The 22,391-nt window shown below is 42.5% G+C and overlaps 1 protein-coding gene across 3 annotated transcripts in view; it reads right to left on the reverse strand.

Moving 5' to 3' along the window:
* The window catches only part of ZDHHC1 (zDHHC palmitoyltransferase 1), a 44,787-nt gene extending 24,701 nt beyond the window's left edge, over positions 1-20,086 (reverse strand). Inside the window, exons 1-4 of one of the 3 annotated variants that reach the window (XM_089684781.1) lie at positions 19,827-20,086; positions 15,148-15,367; positions 1,277-1,679; positions 622-840 (exon numbers count right to left, since the gene is read on the reverse strand). In XM_089684781.1, coding sequence (XP_089540907.1) covers positions 622-840 — 219 coding nt within the window. In that variant the 5' untranslated portion in view covers positions 1,277-1,679; positions 15,148-15,367; positions 19,827-20,086. Of the gene's footprint in view, positions 1-621; positions 841-1,276; positions 1,680-11,234; positions 11,251-15,052; positions 15,368-19,826 lie in introns of those variants that run through there. The other 2 variants (XM_089684780.1, XM_089684782.1) reach the window with 2 other exon arrangements.
* Between the last annotated feature and the right edge of the window lie 2,305 nt (positions 20,087-22,391).

Raw genomic sequence — 22,391 nt, forward strand, 5'->3', positions numbered from 1 at the left:
CTCTCACAGAAGCAAAGTGATAAAGTCTCCTGAAGGTGAAAATTGCAACCTACCATAAGCAATGCCCATCTCTCCACACCATGCTGTCATCTCCAGAATTCATATTTTGGAGTTAAAATCAAATAGAGCTCAAGAAGATCTGATAATGTAGCCTACAGCAGGCTCATAGCCTTGCACATTCTTTTAAAAGCATAAAGTTAAAGGGTGTTATAAGCAACACTTTCATTGTCTTTTGTAGTTGGCCAGTATTAGTGGTCCCTGTGTATTTAGCAAACTTTCAAAACTCCAGGTTTGTGGTCAGGCATGAAGAAGAAACCTACAGTGATTCAAGCTTTAACTTTCAATCTACTGAGAAAAAGTGGCCATAGATGGAACGAAATTTTGGCTGGTTCAGCAGGGACCAGTCAAATTATGATCCATGTGTAGCCACTGCAGTTGAACAGATGTCAATTTACAGATAAACTTCTATAAAACTGCCCTGTCAGATAAAAAGATGAAAAAAACTGAACCACGTGTGGCCCGTTTTTAGCCACTAAATGGTATTACTTTACAGCCAAACATTGTGCTTTACTGCAGGTATGGAGATAATAGTATTGCTTCAGAACTCCCATGAAAGGATACCACATAACCAGCAGCCACCCAGTGTCGGGGCAACAGGGGAACAAGGACCCCAAATCCAATGACTGTAAACAGAAGGTATGTGATCCAGGCCACAAACTGTAAAGGGTGAGGAGGCCAACTCCAGCCATTCCTTCTGGAATGTTGAAGGGGCTCGACTGTGGTATCCTCACCCTCCTTTCCAGGCACTGTCTTCCCAGATGGCTTCCTGCAGATGGTCATCTATAAGAAGAAGGAAATATTATTATTATTTGTATCTATAAGTATATATTTATAACCTGTCAGCTTCCAATTCAAAGTGATTTTACGGTTTATAAATTGTTGCAAACTAAGAGGTATTTTGGGAAAAATTACACAGCAAAGAGGATTTTGAGCATTGTCTTCTGGTAGCCCTCATATAAATCATAGAAGAACCATTGTCATAGATACATACTCCATCCATAGAGAGATCTGGCATGCAGAGTGCATTGCAGGCTATAATCACCATCAGATGGATCAAAAGTTAAGAACAAGATTACGGCTCTCATGCTCATGAAAATCCTCTCAATGTAGGAAATAGGGATGGATGAGCAAGAAAGGATCTTTTTCTAATAAAATTCCTTTTCAGGTACATTGAGGTGAATATAAATAACACAGTGCAGATAGCAGAGAAACTCACCAGGACATCATTGGCCAATCAGGCCAGCTGCTGGAAGCACTGGATCTTGAGAATGGTTATTGATACTTTTTCCAGAACTGGCTGTTTTGGCTCATTCAAGGATCCTTGAGAGTGTAACCATACACAAGGAATGAATCAGATAGTAAATAGTTGTGTTATGTCCAACACTGAATGTGAAGAGGTTAATAATCCACATGACAAAGCGTGGTTGCTGTCTTAAAAGTCAAGTAACTGCAAATGAGAAGAGTCCAGTAAGAGAACACATCCATACTCAGAAGTTAGATTCTCCAGAGTTACCCAGAGTGCTGTGCCTGGTGCCGCCTGTGTACAGGACAGTGTTTTTCCAAAGTCTTACATCAGGTTGCAGCTGTTGAAATGTGATTCTCATGAACTCTGACGAAAACTACAGAAATGAAAAAAGAAACGGCAATCAGTGTGGAATTTTGCAGCATGACAGAGCTTGCTGGCTGATTAACAAACAGTATTTTACCATATTTAAATGAATATTAACATCATTAAAAACTACATACATAAACTTCATGTCAACCTGTCTGAACTGGACACACTGGACAATCAACTGAATACATTTTCTCAGCTATTTTCATATAACACAAGCAAGAGGACTTCTGCTTGTTCAGTCAGGAAAAAAAGAAATCACAAGTACATTTACTAGATCGCTACCTACAAACATTCTGCAGAGGAATACATGCAGCACACTATCTGCTTTCTCAGCCAGGGCTCCTCCAGAGGTTGCTAGTGGTTCCGTGAGCAATTTCTCCCTCTAAGAAAGGTTTCCACTGACACCACTGATCTGTTTAACCATCTATAAATGGGTTATCCTTTCCAAAGGCCACAAGTGTAAGGAGCATTCTTCCCACAGACCATCACACTAATGTGTCACGAGGTATAGATATAGTAATTTTTAGCAGGGGTTCCCCAAGACCAGAAAGTTATTTCAAGGGTTCCTCTGTGTTGAAAAGGTTGAGAAAGGCTGCCCCAGAAGTTGCTGGTGTACCTTGAGCAAGTTCCCACTGATACCATTGATCTCTTTGGCTATCTGTAAGGGGGTAATAATTCCCAATGACCACAAGTGTAAGGACAATTCGTCCCAATCACCATCACACTAATGTATTACAAGTAGTAAATATAGTATTTTTTAGCAGGGGTTCCCTGAGATTGGAAATTTATTTCAAGGGTTCCTCTGTGCTGAAAAGTTTGAGAAAGGCTGTGCTGAAATGAAGCATGGTAAGGAGCCTATATACCACCCACCTTTGGAGGTGAGAGAGGACACCTTCTAGCACAAAGTATGTAGGCAAAAGACTTACTCCGGCCAAGGGTTACCCCTTCCCAATGCCCCCTGGTGGCCCTTTAGGGCTCGGTCACATGGGGCACTTTACTACGGGCCCTGTTCAGGCCAGTGTTTTCCCAGCACAGGGATGCACAGGTGTTGTGTGCCTCCCTGTGCCAGCGTCACATTCATTCCCTTTGGGAAACGTGGTTGCATAGACACAGCAGTTGTGTTTTCATATGACATGCAGGTAAGGGACCCCAAATGCACACAGGGCGCTTTCAGGAACCTGCACCCGCACTCACCCGCATGTTATATTAGGACACAGCGACTGTTTGTGCAGCCCCTTGTCCCCATAGAAATGAATAGGACGTTGGCACAGGGAGGCAACACCTATGCATCCCCATACAGGGGAAACACGCACCTGCACAGGGCCCGCAGTAAAGTGTGATTGAGCCCTTAACTGGATCCTGAGAGGCTGAGGCAGAGTTTCTGATCATGTGACCACTGTGACTGGCTGTAACAGGGCTCACATGATCATGAGCCTGTTCCACCAGCTGCCAGTCCTAAACAGTGACCAGGAGCTGTCAGTGACAACAGCAGAGCCTTGAGGCCTACCTGTATATAGGAGTTATTCTGATGCGAAGAGGTTTATGCAAAATATGATTGGTTACACCCACAAGAGATTTTTTTTACCACTCCCCTTCCTTTTTACGGACTTTTCAAAATAACAAAATGTAATAATTTAGAGGTTGAATGAAAGATTTAGTAAACTATTTTTTAATTAAAATGATAAACATGTTACACTCACCTGCTCCCTGCAATGGTATTGCACACAGCAGCCCTGAATCTCCTCTTCTGGAGTCCCACACTGGTGAACTTGCCTCCTCCTCTTCTATGTCTGCTACTATAGCAAGCGCTTGCTATGGGGGCAGACGTGCGGGCTCGATTCCAAGCCGGGCTGTGTGTGTCCATTAACACACAGACTGCAGCTCAGCCCTGCTCTCTGCTCACAGGATTTGACTGACAACAGCAGGAGCCAGTAGCTCCCACTGCTCTCAGCAAAGCTTGGGAGAGCAGGGAGAGAGGAGAGAAGACCGGCAGACGGGCACAGCGCAGGATTAATATAAGACTCAGGTAAGTGAGGTTTGGGAGGGAGGGCACAGAAGTGGCAAAATGTGTTTTTTTACCTTAATGCAGGGAATGCATTAAGGTGAAAAATGTTTTAATTTTACAACCACTTTAAAATGGTAGATTTTAAGATTTAAAAAAAAAAAAGTTTGTATATTAGCTGAAAAAAAGAAACAAGTGTGCAGGAAAGAGGACCAGAGGGATTTGGTACAAAATGAAGAACACTACTTCCTTCAATATGAGGGACAGTTGAGAGCTATGGAGTCTTTCCAAGAGCTCCCCTACCATCCTGTTCACCGGTAGGCATCTTAAAGTCAAGAAAACTAAAAGGCAATTTGTTTCATCACTGATTTTAAAAATAAAAGTATGCAATAAAAATGGAAAGGCTATGTAAAAAGTTCAATAGCATGTTGATAAGGGAGTAGGAGGGAACTAGGGACTGCAGATTTAAACATTTCAGGACAAGCCTACACCCTTTTTCTTGGTCCAACAGATACACAAACATTTAGCACAATTTTGCTAAGCCTTTTGGTTAGAAGTACTGCTTAAAATTGAGAAGAAGGGTGTAGTTTCCCAAAAGCTCATCCTGGAATTTTAAAATGTTAGTGCAAATAAAAAAATAGTATCATGCACAGTACTGAACTGTGTTGTTTAAAGTGTTTGTAAACCCGTACATATACCCAGTGAAGTGACTGGTCTCATATGATACACAGAGGTGAAACAAATCCTCTTATATACGTTGTACCTGTTTAAATGCAGTATTCTCTTCTCTATATCAGTTCAAAGTGCAGAATTTACACAGGATCTCAGCTCTGAAAACCTGAGGGTGAGGAGCTGAAGGTACATTCAGTGAGAACTCTGATAGTTGATTGGAAGGAAGGGACACACCCCCCTCCACACAGCTCACAAGAACAGAGCTGAGGCTGTCAATCTGCTGGAGATCCCTCCCCTGTCACCATTTTTCTCTTGGTGTCAGGAAAACTTGTCAGAAGTGACTCATGCAGATAGCAGAGGAACAACGCAGCGGACAGAAATGGCACTTAGTGCTCTAGATTGAGACAAGTACACACTATAGAGAGATATGCTTTGTTCATATTTCATGTCTGAGGTTTACAACCACCTTAAACTCAATAAAAAAAAAAAAACCTTAAGCTTTAACCCCTTGATGCCGATCACATGTGAATATGCAGCTTCTCGGAGTCTGGGCCTTTACGCTGAGCGGCTGCATATTTGCATGCAATAAGAAAATATATATGTGCTGAGAGCACAAGCCCTGCACGCTCCCAGCACATATGTCCGCGACTCCCGTAAAGGTCCCGATCTCCCCTTTTCCGATCATGTGACCGCCCTGACAGCGAATCACGGCGGTCACATGACCCTAAAACCCCATCCGCCTCCTGAAACTCTTAAAAGGGCCGTGAGTGACCGGCACAAAGAAGTTAATGTGTTATTGTAATTTCCAAAAGTTTTTTTCAATACTTTTAAATCTGAAGCTTTTTCAAAATAATACTCGGTGATCCTCTTATGACAATCACTATGCATGCATTTATATCCTGTAATTGTCTGACAACTCTTTATCCTTGTTTTGCTTATTGTGCGTCTGCATTGTCACCCTGTCAAATGGGCCTACGATGGCGATTCCAAAATGCCATTTAAACACATTCAACAGTCAGCCATAACAATATGACCACTAACAGGTAAAGTGAATAACATTGATTATTTCAGTACAATATCATCTAAAAGTCAGCAAGTAAACATGTCCCTGAAGTTGATCTACTGAAAGCAGAAAAAATGGGCAAGTGTAAGGATTTGAGCAACTTTGACAAAGGCCAAAAATTGTAGTGGAGGAGGACTGGGTCAGAGCAACTCCAAAACTGCAGTTCTTGTGGGTTGTTCCCGGTTTGCATGCAGTGGTTAGGACCTACCAAAATTGATCCAAGGAAGGAAAATCAGCAAACCAGTGGCAGGGTCATGGTTGACCATTGATGCACATGGGGAGCAAAGGCTGGCCAACATAGTTCAATCCAACAGAAGAGCCATGGTAGCTCAATTGCTAAAAACGTTAATGCTGGTTCCGATAGAAGGTGTCAGGACATGCAGTTGGTTGTGTGTGGGGCTGTGTAGTCACAGACCGGTCAGGTGCCCATGCTGACCCATGTCCACAGGCAAAAGTACCTACAATTGGTACACGAGTTTCAGATCTGGACCAAGGAATGGAAGAAGGTGGCCTGGTCTGATAAATTCAAAAATGGTTTAAGTTCAAGGTGTTGGCCTCCAAATTCTCCAGATCTCAACCCAATGGAGCATCTGTGGGATGTGCTGGAAAAATAAGTCTGATACATGGAGCCCTCACTTTACAACTTTCAGAATTTAAAGGATCTGCTAATGATGGCTTGGTGCCAGATACCACAGCATACCTTCAGAGATGTAGTGGAGTCCCTGCCTCAATAGGTTATGGTGGGTGGTCATAATGTTTTGGCTGATCAGTGTCTGAGGCAGGTATAGTACATATATGATATGGAGCCATCACAGCAATCACTGGTGTGCATGTATATAGACAGGAAGTGGTTGCAAAGACACTGCAGGTGATCAGCAGTAAGGAGAAGGAACAAAAAATAAAAACATGTATTTTAGCTGAAAAACATGGCAAAAATTTTTATTATACACATTACTAACTAAATGTCATTCAGTAAAGCATTTACTTGGGTCTAGGGAGCATGAGTCTCCACCTAGTTATGATAGAAATGTCTCCAGGGTAAGGCCGCAGCTGTAATTTTGTTTTTGGAGCACTGGATGTCTGACTCCCAGGAAATGTAAAGCTCTAAATTCCAGGAAGATTTTTTTGTCTCTCTTCTCTAATCATAGTTATGTGCACATATCCCAACCTTCCAAAATGTATCCTATTTCTCTCACTACTAGTCATTTCTTTCATTAAAATACTTGCAGTAAAGGTTTACTTTTAAAATGTGAAGAACACAACTGTTGATAACTTAACAAATACTGAAACTTGTTAGTAAAACAAAAAAAACAAAAAAAAAACAAAAAAAAAAAAAAGCACAACAAAAAGTACCGGTAACTAGCTACTCCATTATTTCTTTGCCGGTTTTAAATCAGAAGTAGAAGAATTGAAAATATTTAGGGATTTATGAAGTCACATTTTCCTTTAATGACAGCCTCGCTCAAACCATGGACTAGAGCCAGGGAAGGGCTGTAACTGCACTGTTTTTAATGCATTATCTGCATTAAAGTGAGACTAAAAGGTTCAGCTTTAAAAAGAAAAAAAATAACAAACATGTTCTACTTACCTGCTGTGTAATGGTTTTGCACAGGGCAGCCCGGATCCTCCTCTTTTAGGGTCCCCGTATGTGCTTGTTCCTGAGCTGCCTCTGTGTCCATAAAACACACAGAGCACAGCTCTTCCCCGACCCGCTCCCTCCTTACTGGCTGTGATTGACAGCAGTAGGAGCACAAGTGCCCTCATAGCAAGTGGCTTGAGAGCCAAGACTGCCAGTAGGGGACCCAGGAAGAGGTTTGGGGTTGCACTGTGCAAAACTATTGCACAGAGCAGGTAAATATAACAGGTTTGGCATTTTGAGAAAAAAAGAGGCTTTACAATCTAGGTTTTGTGCTACTTTAAGTCCCCGATCACACTGGATGCAAATTGGCATGCGATTTGCATGCCATGCAACTTGCAAATTGAATGCCAAGTCGCACCCTATTGTCTGTAATTAGACCGATCATATCAGTGTGGTTCCAACTTGGTCAGAGCCACACTGATTTCTAAAAGTAGTATATGCACTACTTTTGGTATGATTTGCATAGGCATGTCAGATGTCTTGCAAATCACGGGAAATAAGTATTTGATCCCCTTCACAAAACATGACTTAGTACTTGGTGGCAAATCCCTTGCTGGCAATCACAGAGGTCAGACGTTTCCTGTAGTTGGCCACCAGGTTTGCACACATCTCAAGAGGGATTTTGGCCCACTCCTCTTGGCAGATCCTCTCCAAGTCATTAAGGTTTGGTGACTGACGTTTGGCAACTCAAACTTTCAGCTCCCTCCACAGATTTTCAATCGGATGAAGGTCTGGAGACTGGCTAGGACCTTAATGTGCTTCTTCTTGAGTCACTCCTTTGTTGCATTGGCCATGTGTTTTGAGTCACCCATCCATGACCCATTTTCAATGCCCTGGCTGAGGGAAGAAGGTTCTCACCCAAGATTTGACGGTATATTGCCCCGTCCATCGTCCCATTGATGCGGTGCAGTTGTCCTGTCCCCTTAGCAGAAAATCACCCCCAAAGCAGAATATTTCCACCACCATGTTTGACAGTTGGGATGGTGTTCTTGGGGTCATAGGCAGCATTCCTCCTCCTCCAAACATGGCGAGTTGAGTTGATGCCAAAGAGCTCAATTTTGGTCTCATCTGTCCACAACACTTTCAACCAGTCCTCCTCTGCATCATTCAGATGTTCAGTGGCAAACTTCAGACAGGCTTGGATATGACCTTGTGGCACTGCAGGATTTCAATCCTTGTCAGCGTGTGTTACCAATTGTTTTCTTGGTGACTGTGGACCCAGCTGCCTGGAGATCATTGACAAGATCCTCACGTGTAGTTCTAGGATGATTCCTCACTGTTCTCATGATCATTGACACTCCACGAGGTGTTATCTTGCATGGTGCATGATTTTTAGACTGATCATTTCTTTGTGAGTGTGCAAACATTCAAAATCAGCAGGGGATCGAATACTTCTTTCCGTCACTCTTTATACAAAAAATATGAAGATATGTATGGTCCCAGGCGCAGATGCATCCTACTTTTTATTTTATATTTTGCTAAACGTGGTGCACATTTTTATTTATATGTGCATTTTTTCGCATGGTCCCAAGCCAATACGAAAGCCTTCCAAGCCCCTGAGTCGATTCGTCCTACCCAAGCACTATTATAGTTTTGTGTACTTTTTATGAGGGCCACCTAGGGAGACCTAGGGAGACTGACAGTTGTTGTGTTTCTTACATTTGCAAATGATTGCACCAATTGTTGTCACCTTCTCACCAAGCTGCTTGGCGATAGTTTTGTAGCCAAGTCCAGCCTTGTGTAGGTCTACAATCTTGTCCCTGACATCCTTGGACAGCTCTTTGGTCTTTGCCATTGGGAGAGTTTGGAATCTGATTGTTTAATTGCTCCTGTGGACAGGTGTCTTTTATACAGGTAACAAAATGAGATTAGCAGCACTCCCTTTAAGAGACTGCTTGTAATCTCAACTTGTTACCTGTATGAAAGACACCTAGTAGCCAGAAATTCTGCTGAATGAAAGGGGATCAAATACTTATTTCCCTCATGAACATGCAAATCAGTGTATCATTTGGTAGACATGCATTTCTTTTGAATTTTTTGTTGCTATTCTGTCTCTCAGTGTTACAATACACCTACCATTCGGTTTTTAGACTGATCATTTCTTTGTGAGTGGGCAAACATTCAAAATCAGCAGGGGATCAAATACTTATTTCCTTCACTGTATGCGTTTAAATGTGAATAAACGCCTGTAAAAGCATATACACATACTCATGTAAAGTCATTAGAATGATTGTACACAGCTAAAATGCTGTATGCATCCTAATGCAAGAACTTTAGGCATATATGTAGCGTCCTCTAGGGGTGCTATAGTTACATTTAGATGGCTCACAGTATTGAAGCGAGCATGTCTGTTTGGGTTACTTTAGGTCAGGCTGGAGGGCTCTACAAGTCAGGTCTCTGGCAGCTCCCCCTGGTTCTGGATTCTTTCAGAAGATTCTAGAAGCTAGGGGGTGGAGGAATGGAGACCAAGATCTGCATATTCATGGGAGTCTGACCAATCCCAGGCAGGAGGCCTGTAGGGTGGCTGGGCAAATATGAGAGAGTCTGACAATCAGTGTGGTTGGGTGGAAGATGGATTGCCAAGTTGGTCTCCTGTGCCCTGGGAGGGGACTCGGGGAAGTTGGGCGCTGCCTCCAGGTTGGAGGCTAAAGCAAGGAAGGAAAAGAATCTGAAAGAGGGAGCTTCACTACCCCATAGCCTAATGGAAAAGGACAGCCTGCTTAGCCTGGAGAAAAACTACCTGAAAGTAGTTTATCCACAGCTGCAGAACACAAAGAACAGTGTGAGTACCTCTACCTCTACACCCCTAGGGCCTACAAGGGAGAGCGCTGTCAGATGCAATACCCAGCAAGTTCTCCCTGGGACAGTGTTAAGGACTGTTCTGGAATCCCTTGCTTTGGGATACTCTTCAAGGCAGCCAGGTGGATGGGTACTTTCCAGCTGGGGTCTAAAGAGATTCATCCAAGTGCTCCTTAAAAGAGACATAGTAACCGGTCTGTTAAGAGACTGATGCCACTCCAGAGGGAGTAGAGTCCAGGATCCATCCTGTTTTTTTGTACAGAAAAAAGGAAGTTGTCCTCAAAGTTTGTGTTCTGCTAGTCAAGTTGGGCATCCCATATACCCCTCGTCTCTATCTAAGTTGTTTCCCCTAAATAAAACGACAAAACAAGCCCATGGACCGGTTACTGACAGAAAGTTGGAAAAGTGCATGTTACCTGGCTGTGCAGGAAACAGGAGGACCCAAAATTCAGCTGCTCCTTAGTGGATAGCATTACATTTTGTGCAAGATCTGCCAGCAAGAATATGCATTCAGTGCAGAAAATACACATATGCTTGTCTGAATGAAGCCTAAATCTAGAAAAAAAAAATGCCCCAAACTTGCATTTAGGGCCTGTTTACACCATAGAAATGCAGTCCAGGTGCATTACTGGATGCGCTTCTGCATGTTTTTCCTCCCTCTTAAATAGGGACATGTGCGTTCCAATGCGTTGCTGCGTTCCGGTACAGTTCAGTGTAGAGACAAATGCAATATATTGTCCTACTATTTTTCTGCACTGGAACAGACTACACTGATGTGAACTAGGCCATTGGAACCTATATAACCTAATGTCCATGTGTTTTTGATGCAGAAAAAAAAAACCATACTGGACTGTATCTGGTGTAAACCAGCCTTCAAATAGGAGCTCGCTGGCATAATAAACATAAAAGTGCATCAAAAATCATGTAAACATGTGCATATGCGTGTAAATTCATTCTAGTGGCTAGAAGAAGTTACTATTCCAGTCAATGAAATGAGTTCCCGTGCATACGCTTTGAAGTGCCATACGCCTGTAAAAACACATAATTATGCGCCAAAATGACCATTTTTTTTTAACAGTAGATTTTTCTGTCAGCCTTGGCTGAATGATCTAGTGTAGTAAGGAGAATTTAAATAATACACCGGTGTGCATGAAGCTTAAATCACACTTGCACTAGATGCAGACCATTTGTATCATTACAGTGTGTGATTTATAATCACGGCCATTATTCCTGTAAATTTAGTAAAGTGCAAATTCTGCAGCATTTATTATTAAATCAAAAGGGTATCAAAAATGTACAGAAAAAGCTGAGGTACACACAGTTCAACCTGACTTTCTATGAATGTTCCTGAGCATGATCACTCTAAAAAAACATATTATTTTACCTTCTAATCCGGAAAGCTGTGACATCCTGCAGAAGGTGCACCAAAATGTAGAGGGACAAAATGCTCCCTTCTAGTTACTTACCACCTTCACTGCACAACTAGTTAGCTGGCAGTTTCTATGTACAGTCTCTATGTTACCTGGCAGGAACTAGCTGACACCTTGAAATTTGCATTGCACACAATGGTTGTCCCAGGAGACTATCCTGACACATAGCCTCAAGCTGTGCCTCTGTTGGAACTAATCCCCTTTTCCTCTTTTCTCCTCAAATGTTCATCTTTTAACTCTGGTGCATTGATCTGTATAAATAAATGGCAGCCAAACATAAATTGGAATTCTGCAGGTGCAGCAGGGAACGGCCGAATTTCTACCCATGTTTAGGCAGGCTGGTTATAAAGAAGTCGATCTACCGATGTACAACCAGCATGTCAGGTTTTCCTGAACAATCAGTGCCCCCAGCTGCACTGATCAGTGTATTCTGATGGTGGGGAATACCCCCGCTGTCAGAATACAGTAAATCAGCTGGAGTGATTCCCTCAGCCATGTCACTTGTGTGGATGGTGGAATCAGGTCTTTTTTTTTTTTTTCTTTCTTTCAACCCACTGGTTTAATGAAAAAAAAAAAAAATGATTAATGTATGGCCTGCCTTAACTACCAAAGTCATTTATTTTGCACTAAACGTTTTTCCACCTTCCAGATAAGGACTTGTTCACACCAGCATCATTGAAGTGTGTTGCACAACACAGTCTTGGGGCAAGGACAAATCTAAAAGCCTCATTTCCTATGGTCTCAGTTCACACCAATGAAAGACAAAAACTGGGCAGGCTGCATTTTTAGGCAGCGCCTCACGATATGTTAAAGTTGTGATACACAAAATGAGTAAGGCAAAAGTAAAAACATTTTTTAAAGTATTAGGCCTCATGCAGACTGGACATTTTTACAGCTGCCCCTAAGGGTGTCTGGTGTTTTTTTTCTTCCTCTAAACTCCTCTGCATGTTAGCCTATGTGTCCATGCACACACAGATTTTTAGAGGCGTTTAGTGGCAGGCAAGTTTAGAATCAGGAAAAAAAACCCACCACCAGTGTGTCCAGGAGCAGCAGAGTTTTAGCAGAAATAAAAAAAAACACTTGACACATGAAAACGCATCTAAACGCATGCTAACAGTAAGTGAGCGTATATTTATTTTAATGGCCAGAATAAATAGTTTATTCTGGCCAATGAAATGAATTAACATCCAAATGCATGATGCGGTTAAACACGTTACAGACTTTCACAAGCATCAGGCTTTATTTCGTCAAGACGCTGCCACCAAGGGGAGGCTTCAAGGAGAGTTAAAGAAAATGTCCTGTGTGCATGAAGCCTTACAGTGCAGCCCAATTTTAAAACCCACATGTTATGGCAAACCAAATCAATAAAGTAATAATTCTTGTTTTAATGATTCAATTCATATATATAGTGGCTATAAAAAAAAAAGAATCACCCCCTTTAAAATAATCATTCTTTGTTGCTTTGCAGTCTGAAATGAAGACAGTTTTTGTTTTATCCAGCTGTATTTAGTGTAACTTATAACATCCAATTAAATGATAACCAACATGTCAGAATTGTTTTAAATCATAAACAGAATTAGTGAGTTGGAAAAAGGATCACCCCCTTGTGTCAGTATTTTGTTGAACCACCTTTTGCTTTAACTACAGCCTTTAGTCTGTTGAGCTATGTCTCTAGTAACTTTGCACATCTAGACTTTGCAATATTTGCCTACTCTTCTTTGCAGAACTGCTCAAGTTCAGTTTAATTTGATGGTGACCATTTGTGGACTGCAGTCTTCAAGTCATTCCATAGATTTTCAATGGGGTTCAAGTCTGGGCTCTGACTAGGCCATGCAAAAACATTCCCCTTTTTCTCCTTCAACCACTGTGTGATCATTTTTGCTGTGTGCTTTGTGTCATTGTTATGTTGGAAGGTAAACCCTCTTCCCATTGACAACTTTCCAGCAGAGGGCAGTTGATTTTCCTCAAGAATTTAACATTTGCCCCACCCATTTTTCCTTCTATCCTGACAAGTGCTCCAGTCCCTTCTGCAGAGAAACACCCCCATAACATGATATTACCACCTCCATGCTTTACTGTAGGAATGGTGTTATTTGGATGGTGAGCTGTACTGGATATCTTTTAGTGTTAAGGCCAAATAATTCAATTTTAGTCTCATCTGACCATAACACCTTTTTCCATGTGGCCTCAAAATCTTCAAGATGCGTTTTTGCAAAGCTCAGTCATGACTGCAATATGGCCTTTTGGAGGAGTGGCTTTTTTCTTGCAACCCTCCCATACAAGCCATATTTGTGGAGAATTTGTGATATTGTGGTCACATGCACACAGGGACCACTCTCTGGCACAATTTCCTGCAACAGCTTCAGAGTTGCTGTAGGCCTCTTGGTGGCCTCTCTGACCAGTTTCCTCCTGGCTCTTTCATCCAGTTTGGAACAAAGTCCTGATCCAGGGAGGGTCTGTGTTGTACTAAATACCTTACCTAATAGACTTCACTGTGTTTCTAGGCATTGATATAGCCTTTGACTTTTTTTGTATCCATCTCCTGACTTGTGCCTGTCCACGGCTTTATCCTGGAGATCCTTTGACAGTGCCTTAGCACCCACAGTTGATTGTTTTTAGGGACTGAAATACTCCAGGATAGCTCTTTTCATACTGAGCTAGTCAAAATAACCACAGCTGATCACAGTTGAAAGACAAATGGCTTTTTGTGCCATCGAAAAGGTGATTAGCTACACTTGATTGAGTTTACAAGTCATTTTTAGAAGGGGGGGAGGGTGATCTTTTTTCCAACTCTATGATTCTGTTTTTGAATTTTGTTTCTGCCATGTTAGTGTTATATCTTTCACTTGGATGTTATAAGCTGCACTGAGTAAATACGGCTGGATAAAAGAAAAACTGTGGATAAAATCACAAAATGTGATTTTAAAAGGGGGGGGCGATTCTTTTCTATACCCTCTGTATATACAGTATGTGTGCGCATATTATATTTACTATAATTGACAGCAACATCTAGGGGTGCAGTTTTTTCATGATTCGATCTGTACTTATGAATAAAGAACATCTGACCCAGACAGAAAAAAATCCTATTGTCAGGGCTCGACAAATCCTGGGCACCAGAAACCGCGTCCTGGCTCCTAGGGCCCCGCCAGCCCACACTACCCGGCCAGCTCCTCTGCCCCGCTCAACGGAGGGCAGCCCATCCCAAAGTCCCGGGACTCTGCAGTCCCCCCCCCCCAACCCTCTCCGTACTCTGGAGAGTTTACGGAACGGAGGATGCACCCCCCCGCACCATCTGCCCCATCCACACCACTGATATGGCCATAGATGAGTGCTCAGAGGGCGGCCAGAACGCCGCAGTCTGTAAAGGCTGCCTTCAACACGACGGTGGTGGCCACTAACACATGAGGTTATCCCCGTAGTTTTGCCTTTTATTTCTATTTTACACTAATTGGATTGCTTTACAAGGTGAGGGTTTACGTGTATTTTAAAGTGTATTTACATTTTTGTAGCAAAATTAGGAAAACCGTCTACTTTATATTTTTTACATGTTACTATTTAGCATAATTTTAAATATTTTCTATGTGTTTGTCATTCTGATCCGTTAATGCCTGTTATATCTGCAATGATGGAATTATTAAAAAATTTTTTAAAAACATAAAAAAAATATTAATTGCTGCCTACCTTGTCCTTTCTCTGAAAACTCAGGAAAAAAATAACAAAACACACAACAGAAGAACAGTGCTATGCACTAAGATGGAATTCATTACCATACCATTCAGTCTTCCTCTGATCACGTCTCATAAATCCCTTTCTTTTCAGAGCTCCTTGTAGTATAAAACACAGTGCAGTCCATTCACCCCAAAGTACCTTCTCTATAAAGGTCCTTATTATTCCAGAGCTCCTGGCAATTCCTCTCCTCTGTGTTCACTGCATCCCCACACTTCCTGGGTGTGATGCTGCTGCTCATGTGTCCATCCTTTTTCCAATCAGGATGCTCACTCTGTGACTCTGCTTGTCCAGTCTCTTCCAAGCTTGTCTGTTTCCATCTCTCTGTAGAAATGTTCAGCTGGGTGTGATATATGAGCAGCTGGGTGGTCGAAAAAAAAAAAGCAGCTTAAAATCAGAAAGAGAAATAGAAACCTTGCACAAATGCTTAGAAAAATCACTTTGTTAGCAGAAAAAAAAAAAGCTTTTTCTACTGAACTCAAACGTAATAGAATCTTAAAGTTTCTGTTAAACGAAAAAGACGAGTCATATTAATAATTTCAAATTACCGGTATTTCCAGCCACAAAATTGTGTGCGCTTGTAAAATGGTAATATACCCTCAAATATTGTAAACAGTTAAATCGAAATAATACTCAAAGATTATTTTTCTACTCTGGTAAACTGGGATTTACCCAACATATGTTTTATGCATGCACATCCATCCTTACATATAGGTATGCAAGTTCATGTGTGTAGTGGAGGAGGGCTATTATTTTTTAATTATCTTGTTATTTTTAATACATTTTTAATTCACTATATTTTTTTATATAGGAAATTTGTATATTTACTATATATAAAAAAAAGGCAGAAACAGGTTCTCTTTCTTAGGTGGTCTATTAGACCCCTAATGTCTCCTGTACCCCCAGCCCATAAGGATCAGAAGCACAGATCTTAAATTAGCATCTTCTTAAAGCTATAGATGCTGGCAAATACACAGCCCAATAGCATACCTGTGTTCCCTTACCCTGGTCCCGGCAGTCATATGCATGCAGTATATGAAGCCTCTGTGTGGGTGGGCTTTAACACCTGTTAGCATTGCATTGCTGTCTGTGCCACAATTAGGGTGATTCATTATGTCTATTTGTCATGTTTACCGTTATCACCAAAAGTAAAAAAAACAAAAAACAAAAACAACAAAATACCAAATTTTAGTTATCCCCAGAATGGGAATAGAGGGGAAATCTTCCAATGAGGACACTAGTTTTGGTGACTCTGGTGATATAAGGGACTCCCTCACTTTAGAGGAATTGCCTCTCACCTCCTGTCTTGGCTATGGGGCAAAAAAGTTGTGCATTTAGTTCTTTAGGTGAACTATACGATAATTTAAATAGGGACTAAGAATCTATATATTTATTTTTTCATGTATCAATTTTTCTGCGTGTTTAGGAATTAATTTGGGAATTATTCAGTCCCCGTATACAGTAACTTAGAATAATGATATTCAACTGCATATATCATTTAGAATTTTTAGCCTCCCTCCTTTACTTTCTCTCTGTATTATTAATGAGGTAGGAGTACTTTAGCACTCTCTCTCTGACCCATCTTTTTTTAGTCCACCTTCTGTGTATAGGTGATCTCTCTAAAATCTTTCCTCTGGGATTCTATTTAAAATACGTTTGTGGGTTCTCTTCATTATGGCCCACTAACACGTATGTACAAGTTTTAATGCATGTTAAACTAGAATTCCAGGTATGGCTTTTTTTTTTGCATAGCTTGGACCAATGCACGTATACATATCTTAAACCTGACCGAGCTCTGTGAAAGTAGAGAATTGCTGCAGTAGCCACTGCTACTACACTGATTCTCGCTGTCTGAGAATGCAAAAATGCCTTCATTCTTCTCAATGAATGCAAAGCGATCTCCAATTGGATGAGGTGGAGATGCAGGGAAGTGACATCATGATATGAAGTGTATGGAGCACTGAACAATCTTTTTGATCTTCTGTTTGTATTTTGTTCCGTTAGCACCACTCAGCTTGACAAACTTCAATTTGAAAATTTAAGGAGCTGGGTGGAAATATCTGAGCCAAACTGGGACTGCAGCTAATCAGATGCAGTCACTGTTTGGGTATTCTGGTACAATATCTAGCAGTGCAGATTCCTTTAGTCTGGATAGAGGAATAGAGGGATTTCCTTTTCCTGTGCGTTACAGTTCTGACAGCCCATTCATTTCAATGGGCTGATATAGTACCAGAATGCAGAAAAAGTAGTGCAAGCACTACTTTTTCAAATTGCACTGGCTTGGTGGCTGCAAATGCATGGGACACACCTTTCCCATTCACTGCGTTCCAGTGTGTACAGTCCCTTAGAGCAGAAATGTGTCTGGAACGCACCTTTCCCACACCACATTCCAGTGTGGAGCAAACCTTAGAGAAGAAAAAGTAGGAATCTTCAGCATTGTTTGTTAAAATCCCTGCAAGGTTAATTGCGCACTCAGTGGAGATGGTTGTTTTCTCAAAAAAAGTGGAGTAACTCCTTAAGTTAGCCATAAACTGATCAAAATTTGGCCTGCTCAGCAGGGACCTGCCAAATTTCGATGTGTGTGTGGCTCTCCCTGTTCTATCAAAGCCAAAGGAGTGACATGTTGGAAAATTTTCCTTAATCAGTGGCTGCCGATGTCAGAATACAATCCCTGGAATTCATAAAAGCTTGCACAGTCTCTGCATGCCAAAAGAAAACTGGACTCCACTTTTGTAACATAGGGACTGTTGATATTTTACTTTGAATTTGGTGCAGGTGAGGTGCCACAGTATAGAAGTGGAGCAAATTAGGAATGACAAGAGCAATTAACTCCAGTATAGTGGTGCAGCAGCTTTATTGAATGACCCTACATGGGTGATTCCTCCATCCATTACCAGCTGAAATGAAAATAAGACATCTACGGGGTTGATTTACTAAAACTGGAGAATGCAAAATCTGGTGCAGCTGTGCACAGTAGCCAATCAGATTCTAACTTCAGCTTGTTCAAATAAAGCAGAACTTTACTTACCTTGCCTCCAGCAATGCAGAGTCCTGAAGCTCCCTGCCCGGCTGGGTTTCCATTGCCGGCCACTGTCATTGGCTGGGCGGGGATGATGTCACTTCCACATATGCTTGGGAGATCAATCATTTTTGGTGATTTTGAATTAGTACAGTGAGATGAGTGTGTGCAGCTCACTGTATAAGAGGCAGGCAGGTAACTAACATTAAAAGAGAGGTATGGGATGGGTTTTTTTTTTCAAAATTATACTTACCTAGGTGTATGCAACATCGGTTTGCTGCTGCTTCTGTCTCCCGCCAGTGCGATCACATGACTGCTGATCTCTGAGTTCTCAGTGCTGCTGTGAGTGGAGCAGTGACTGTCAGTCACTGCTGTCTGCTCTGCCCCGCCCCCCTGTGCACACTGGAGCGCTGGGCTGTGCATGGGGAGGAAGCAGCTGGCTCAGGCTCTCTGCACATCGTTGAGAGGCTGAGCCATGTTCCATTCCAAACTCTGGGGTGGATCCTGATTTTAAAGTCAGGATCTTTCCCCAGCCTGGACCGGCTGAGTGACTTCAGCCCGTTGTCAGCTGAACACGGGTCACAGGAGTGCAGAAGAGCTTTGGCTGTACTTTGGCAAAGCATGTCTCTTCTGCATTAAAAATCATGTCTGTTTTCTCTTTTTTATCTTAAAGCGGAGCTCCACCCAAAAGGGGAAGTTCCGCTTTAAGGACTGCTCCCCCGCTCCCCATTAAGGATTAACGATTTGGGGGAGCGGGTACCCGAATTTGACAGGTACCCGCTCCCACTTCCGGTCCGATCGCCTAGGCGATCAGAAACGGAAGCTGTCCTCCCTCCCTGTAGTCTTTTGGGACACGTGACAGGTTCCAGAAGACTACAGGACCATTCACGAAGCACAGCGCTACTCGAGCATGCACAGTGGGTACCCAGCTGTGAAGCCGCAAGCTATCACAGCTGGTTGCCCACACCAGGGTCGGACTGACAACTCATGGGGCCCCCGGGCAATAGGGGTTTATGGGGCCCCATGTCCTCGCCCACACCCAAAAAAGCCTATGAAATAGCCAATGAAAGGTACCAGGGGCATCTCAGTGCCCGAGTGGCTAAATGGTCAGTCCGCCCCTGGCCCACACTGAAGATGCCGTCCTCCTGGAATCCAGGATGGCCGGTGAAACGGGCTGCAGGGGACCAAGGGACAGGTAAGTGGCTGTTTTTTAAAAGTCAGCAGCTACAGTTTTTGTAGCTGCTGACTTTTATTTTTTGACAGGATGAGTGGAACTCCGCTTTAAGCATAAGTTCCACTTTAAGCTTTGACAAAATAAAAACCTGAAAGCTGATTGGTTTCAACACAGAGCTGCACCAAATTTTGCACTCTCCAGTGTTAGTAAATCCACCCCACTGTATGGTCAGGTGTTCAATGCCCTGCCGTGTGGGCAACCTGTTCAAATCAGTGACCACACAGCTGCACTGATCTGTGTGAAACATCAAGCATATCCCCGAGTGTACATCTGTGTGGGTCCAGCCCATGGATCAGATCACAGTTCTGATCTGTACATCAGACCCACATTGATATACACTCAAATAGTTGCAGCGTGGCCCCTTTCACCTCTTTTCAGCCCCAGCAATGTGTATGGGGTTATCTGGCAGCCATTGGCTGGTTCTGACAAGTTAAAAAAGCACCACAGCTGCCTGTTTTTGCCAAGCGACAGTACCCATGTGAAAGGGGTCTTAGTGGTCTGCTCAGGTGCCCCTTCAGGCACAGCTCATCCCCTGTGTCCAACAAGCAGCGGGTGTTTATAGCTCACCTGTATTTCTGCCTGCACCTCGTCAGTCCTGTTCTCCTCTGACATCAGTATATGGAAGTGCTGCCATGGTGATCGCTCTAACTCATCCCAGCCAGTCTTCCTCCCCGTATGTCTCAGCTTGTAGTATAACACACAGCACAGTCCATCCCTGCAGTGTACAGTCCCTTCTATATAACAACCGTCCTCATTATCCCAGAGCTCCCAGCAGACCCTCTCCTTTGTGTTTACCCTTCTCCTCCACTTCCTGGTTGTGATGCTGCCAGTCAGATGACCCCACAGCTTCCAATCAAGACCCTCCCTCTGTGACTCCTCTTGTCCTTTCCAGTCGCCCTGTGGTTGGAGTCTATTGTTTGTAGATGTCCTCTAAAATAATACAAATCCTTCCTCCATATGTAGTAATATTTAGAAATAAATTGTAAAAAGCAAAAGGTGTCCTGCTTCCATTTTGCAGTTCATAGAATGCACGTCACATCTTAGGTCAGCGCCCTGTGAGAGCTGTGAATGCTGATAATAATCACTCAGCCAGATGGTGAAGCTGCTTTTCCTCAGAGGAGCTCTGGAATAATCAGCAGCATGGCAAAACAGCCTGCTCCTTTCTGCCGGCCCCCATTCTCACCTCAGCGTGTGTGCGCCTAATGCAGGCCATAGACGGGTCGAAAATCGGCAGATTTTTCAGCCGAAAAAAAAAAATCGGCCAATTTTTGCACTGTTAATGGGTTAATTGGTCATCCGTTTTTCGGGGTTTTGGCACATTTTTTTTATCTGTAAAGTTGGAAAAAAATCGTCTGATTTTGCCGATCGGCCGATTTTCCCAGCAGTGATGGGCAAATCGGCCGATCGTATTACCAATAAAAAATCTGCGCATGCGCCATGACCTGCAAGAAGAAGAAGAAAAAGAAGAATAAGAATTCCAGTCCGCTATTATATTTGACATGAAAAAGTATTGCGGTTGCAATAATGTATCTATTTGTATCCGAATAAAACCATCTGTATCCGAAATGGATACAAATAGATACATTGTTGCAACCGCAATACTTTTTCATGTCAAATATAATAGCGGAGCTCTCTGCAAGGGACAGAACTAATTAAATGTCGGCTGTAGATGGGACAAAATCGGCCGATTTTTTTTACCGTTGGTGGTAATGTCGGCCTATTGAACGACCGATTTTTTTTTTTTTTTTTTTTAAACGGACAGTTTTCGACCCCTCTATGGCCTGCATAAGCCTACGTGCGATAACGCTCAGCGACAGGACTGCCATTGTTTGTAATACAGGCTGTTCACATTGCTACACTCAAAAAGATACACGGAGCTGTGTTGTGCGTCTTGGGCCCTATAGACCGCAGTGTATTAAATGCATGATAAACGGTTTTGCCTGTTTTTGAACAACTGCACTCCTCTCCTCTTCTTCAAACACATACAAGAAAACTTTGTGCAAAAGTGTATACATTCGTAAGACCTCTTGCACACTGATGCCTAAAAACGCAGGGCATCTTTGTTTAACCGCTTCCCGACCACCCTATAGCAGAAATACTACAGGGCGGCACTGGCACGCAAAATCACATATATAAACGTAATTTTGCATTTTTCCGCGGCAGTCAATCACCGGGTCCTGGCCAGTGACTACTCGCCGGCGCCCGGTGATTACCAAGGATCTCCAACAGGAAGGACTGTTTTGTTTACTAACAGTTCACCCTGTCAGCTCGGGCACACTGCTTTGGATGGCACAGCCATAGTAAAAAACACCCAGCACACAGTTAACCCTTTGATCGCCCCTCATATTAACCCCTTCCTGTCCAGTGCCATTAGTACAGTGATCAGTGCTTTTTTTTTAGCACTGATCACTGTATTGGTGTCACTGGGAATGTCAGTGACACCAAATCAGTTCCTCCCAGTGTCAGAATGTCCACCGCAGTCCCGCTATAAGTCGCTGATTGCTGCCATTACTAGTAAAAAAAAAAAAAGCCCAGTATATATACACCGCCATTTGTAAATGCTATAACTTTCACGTAAACCAATTAACTTACACGTGTTGAGATTTTTTTTTTTTTTTTAGCAAAGACATGTTGCAGAATACATTTTGGCTTAAATTTATGATGAAATTTGATCTTTTAACTTTTTCTACATGTTTAATAGCAAAAAGTCAAAAATATCATTTTTTTCTCAAAGTTTATTTATAGCACAAAAAATAAAAAACGCACAGGCACAAGAAAGCTCAATTTGGGAAAAAAAGGACGGAAATTAAATTTGGCTGCAGCATTGCATGACAATGCAATTGTCAGTTAAAGTAACTGTGTTTGTATGAACCAGATCTGGTTGCTGTGCATTTTAGAAAGTAGTGCATGCCTGTACTTTTGGTGCGGTCTGGTGCGATTTCAGCCAATTCAAATGAATGGGCTGAAATTGCACTGCACCCAGATCGCATGCAAAAAGCACGGGAATGCACAGCATGTTCCTGTGTGATTCACGGTTTGAACCGGTCCTAAAGCTGCATTTGCACCTCGGCAGAGCCTATTTCAAATGATTTGCACACAATTGTATTTTGCATTTTGTCACACGTATGTCTG

This window comes from Staurois parvus, unplaced genomic scaffold (assembly GCF_062004578.1).
Source record: "Staurois parvus isolate SC_StPar_1 unplaced genomic scaffold, SC_StPar_1.0 ptg000356l, whole genome shotgun sequence".
In the NCBI taxonomy this organism is placed as follows: Eukaryota; Metazoa; Chordata; class Amphibia; order Anura; family Ranidae; genus Staurois; species Staurois parvus.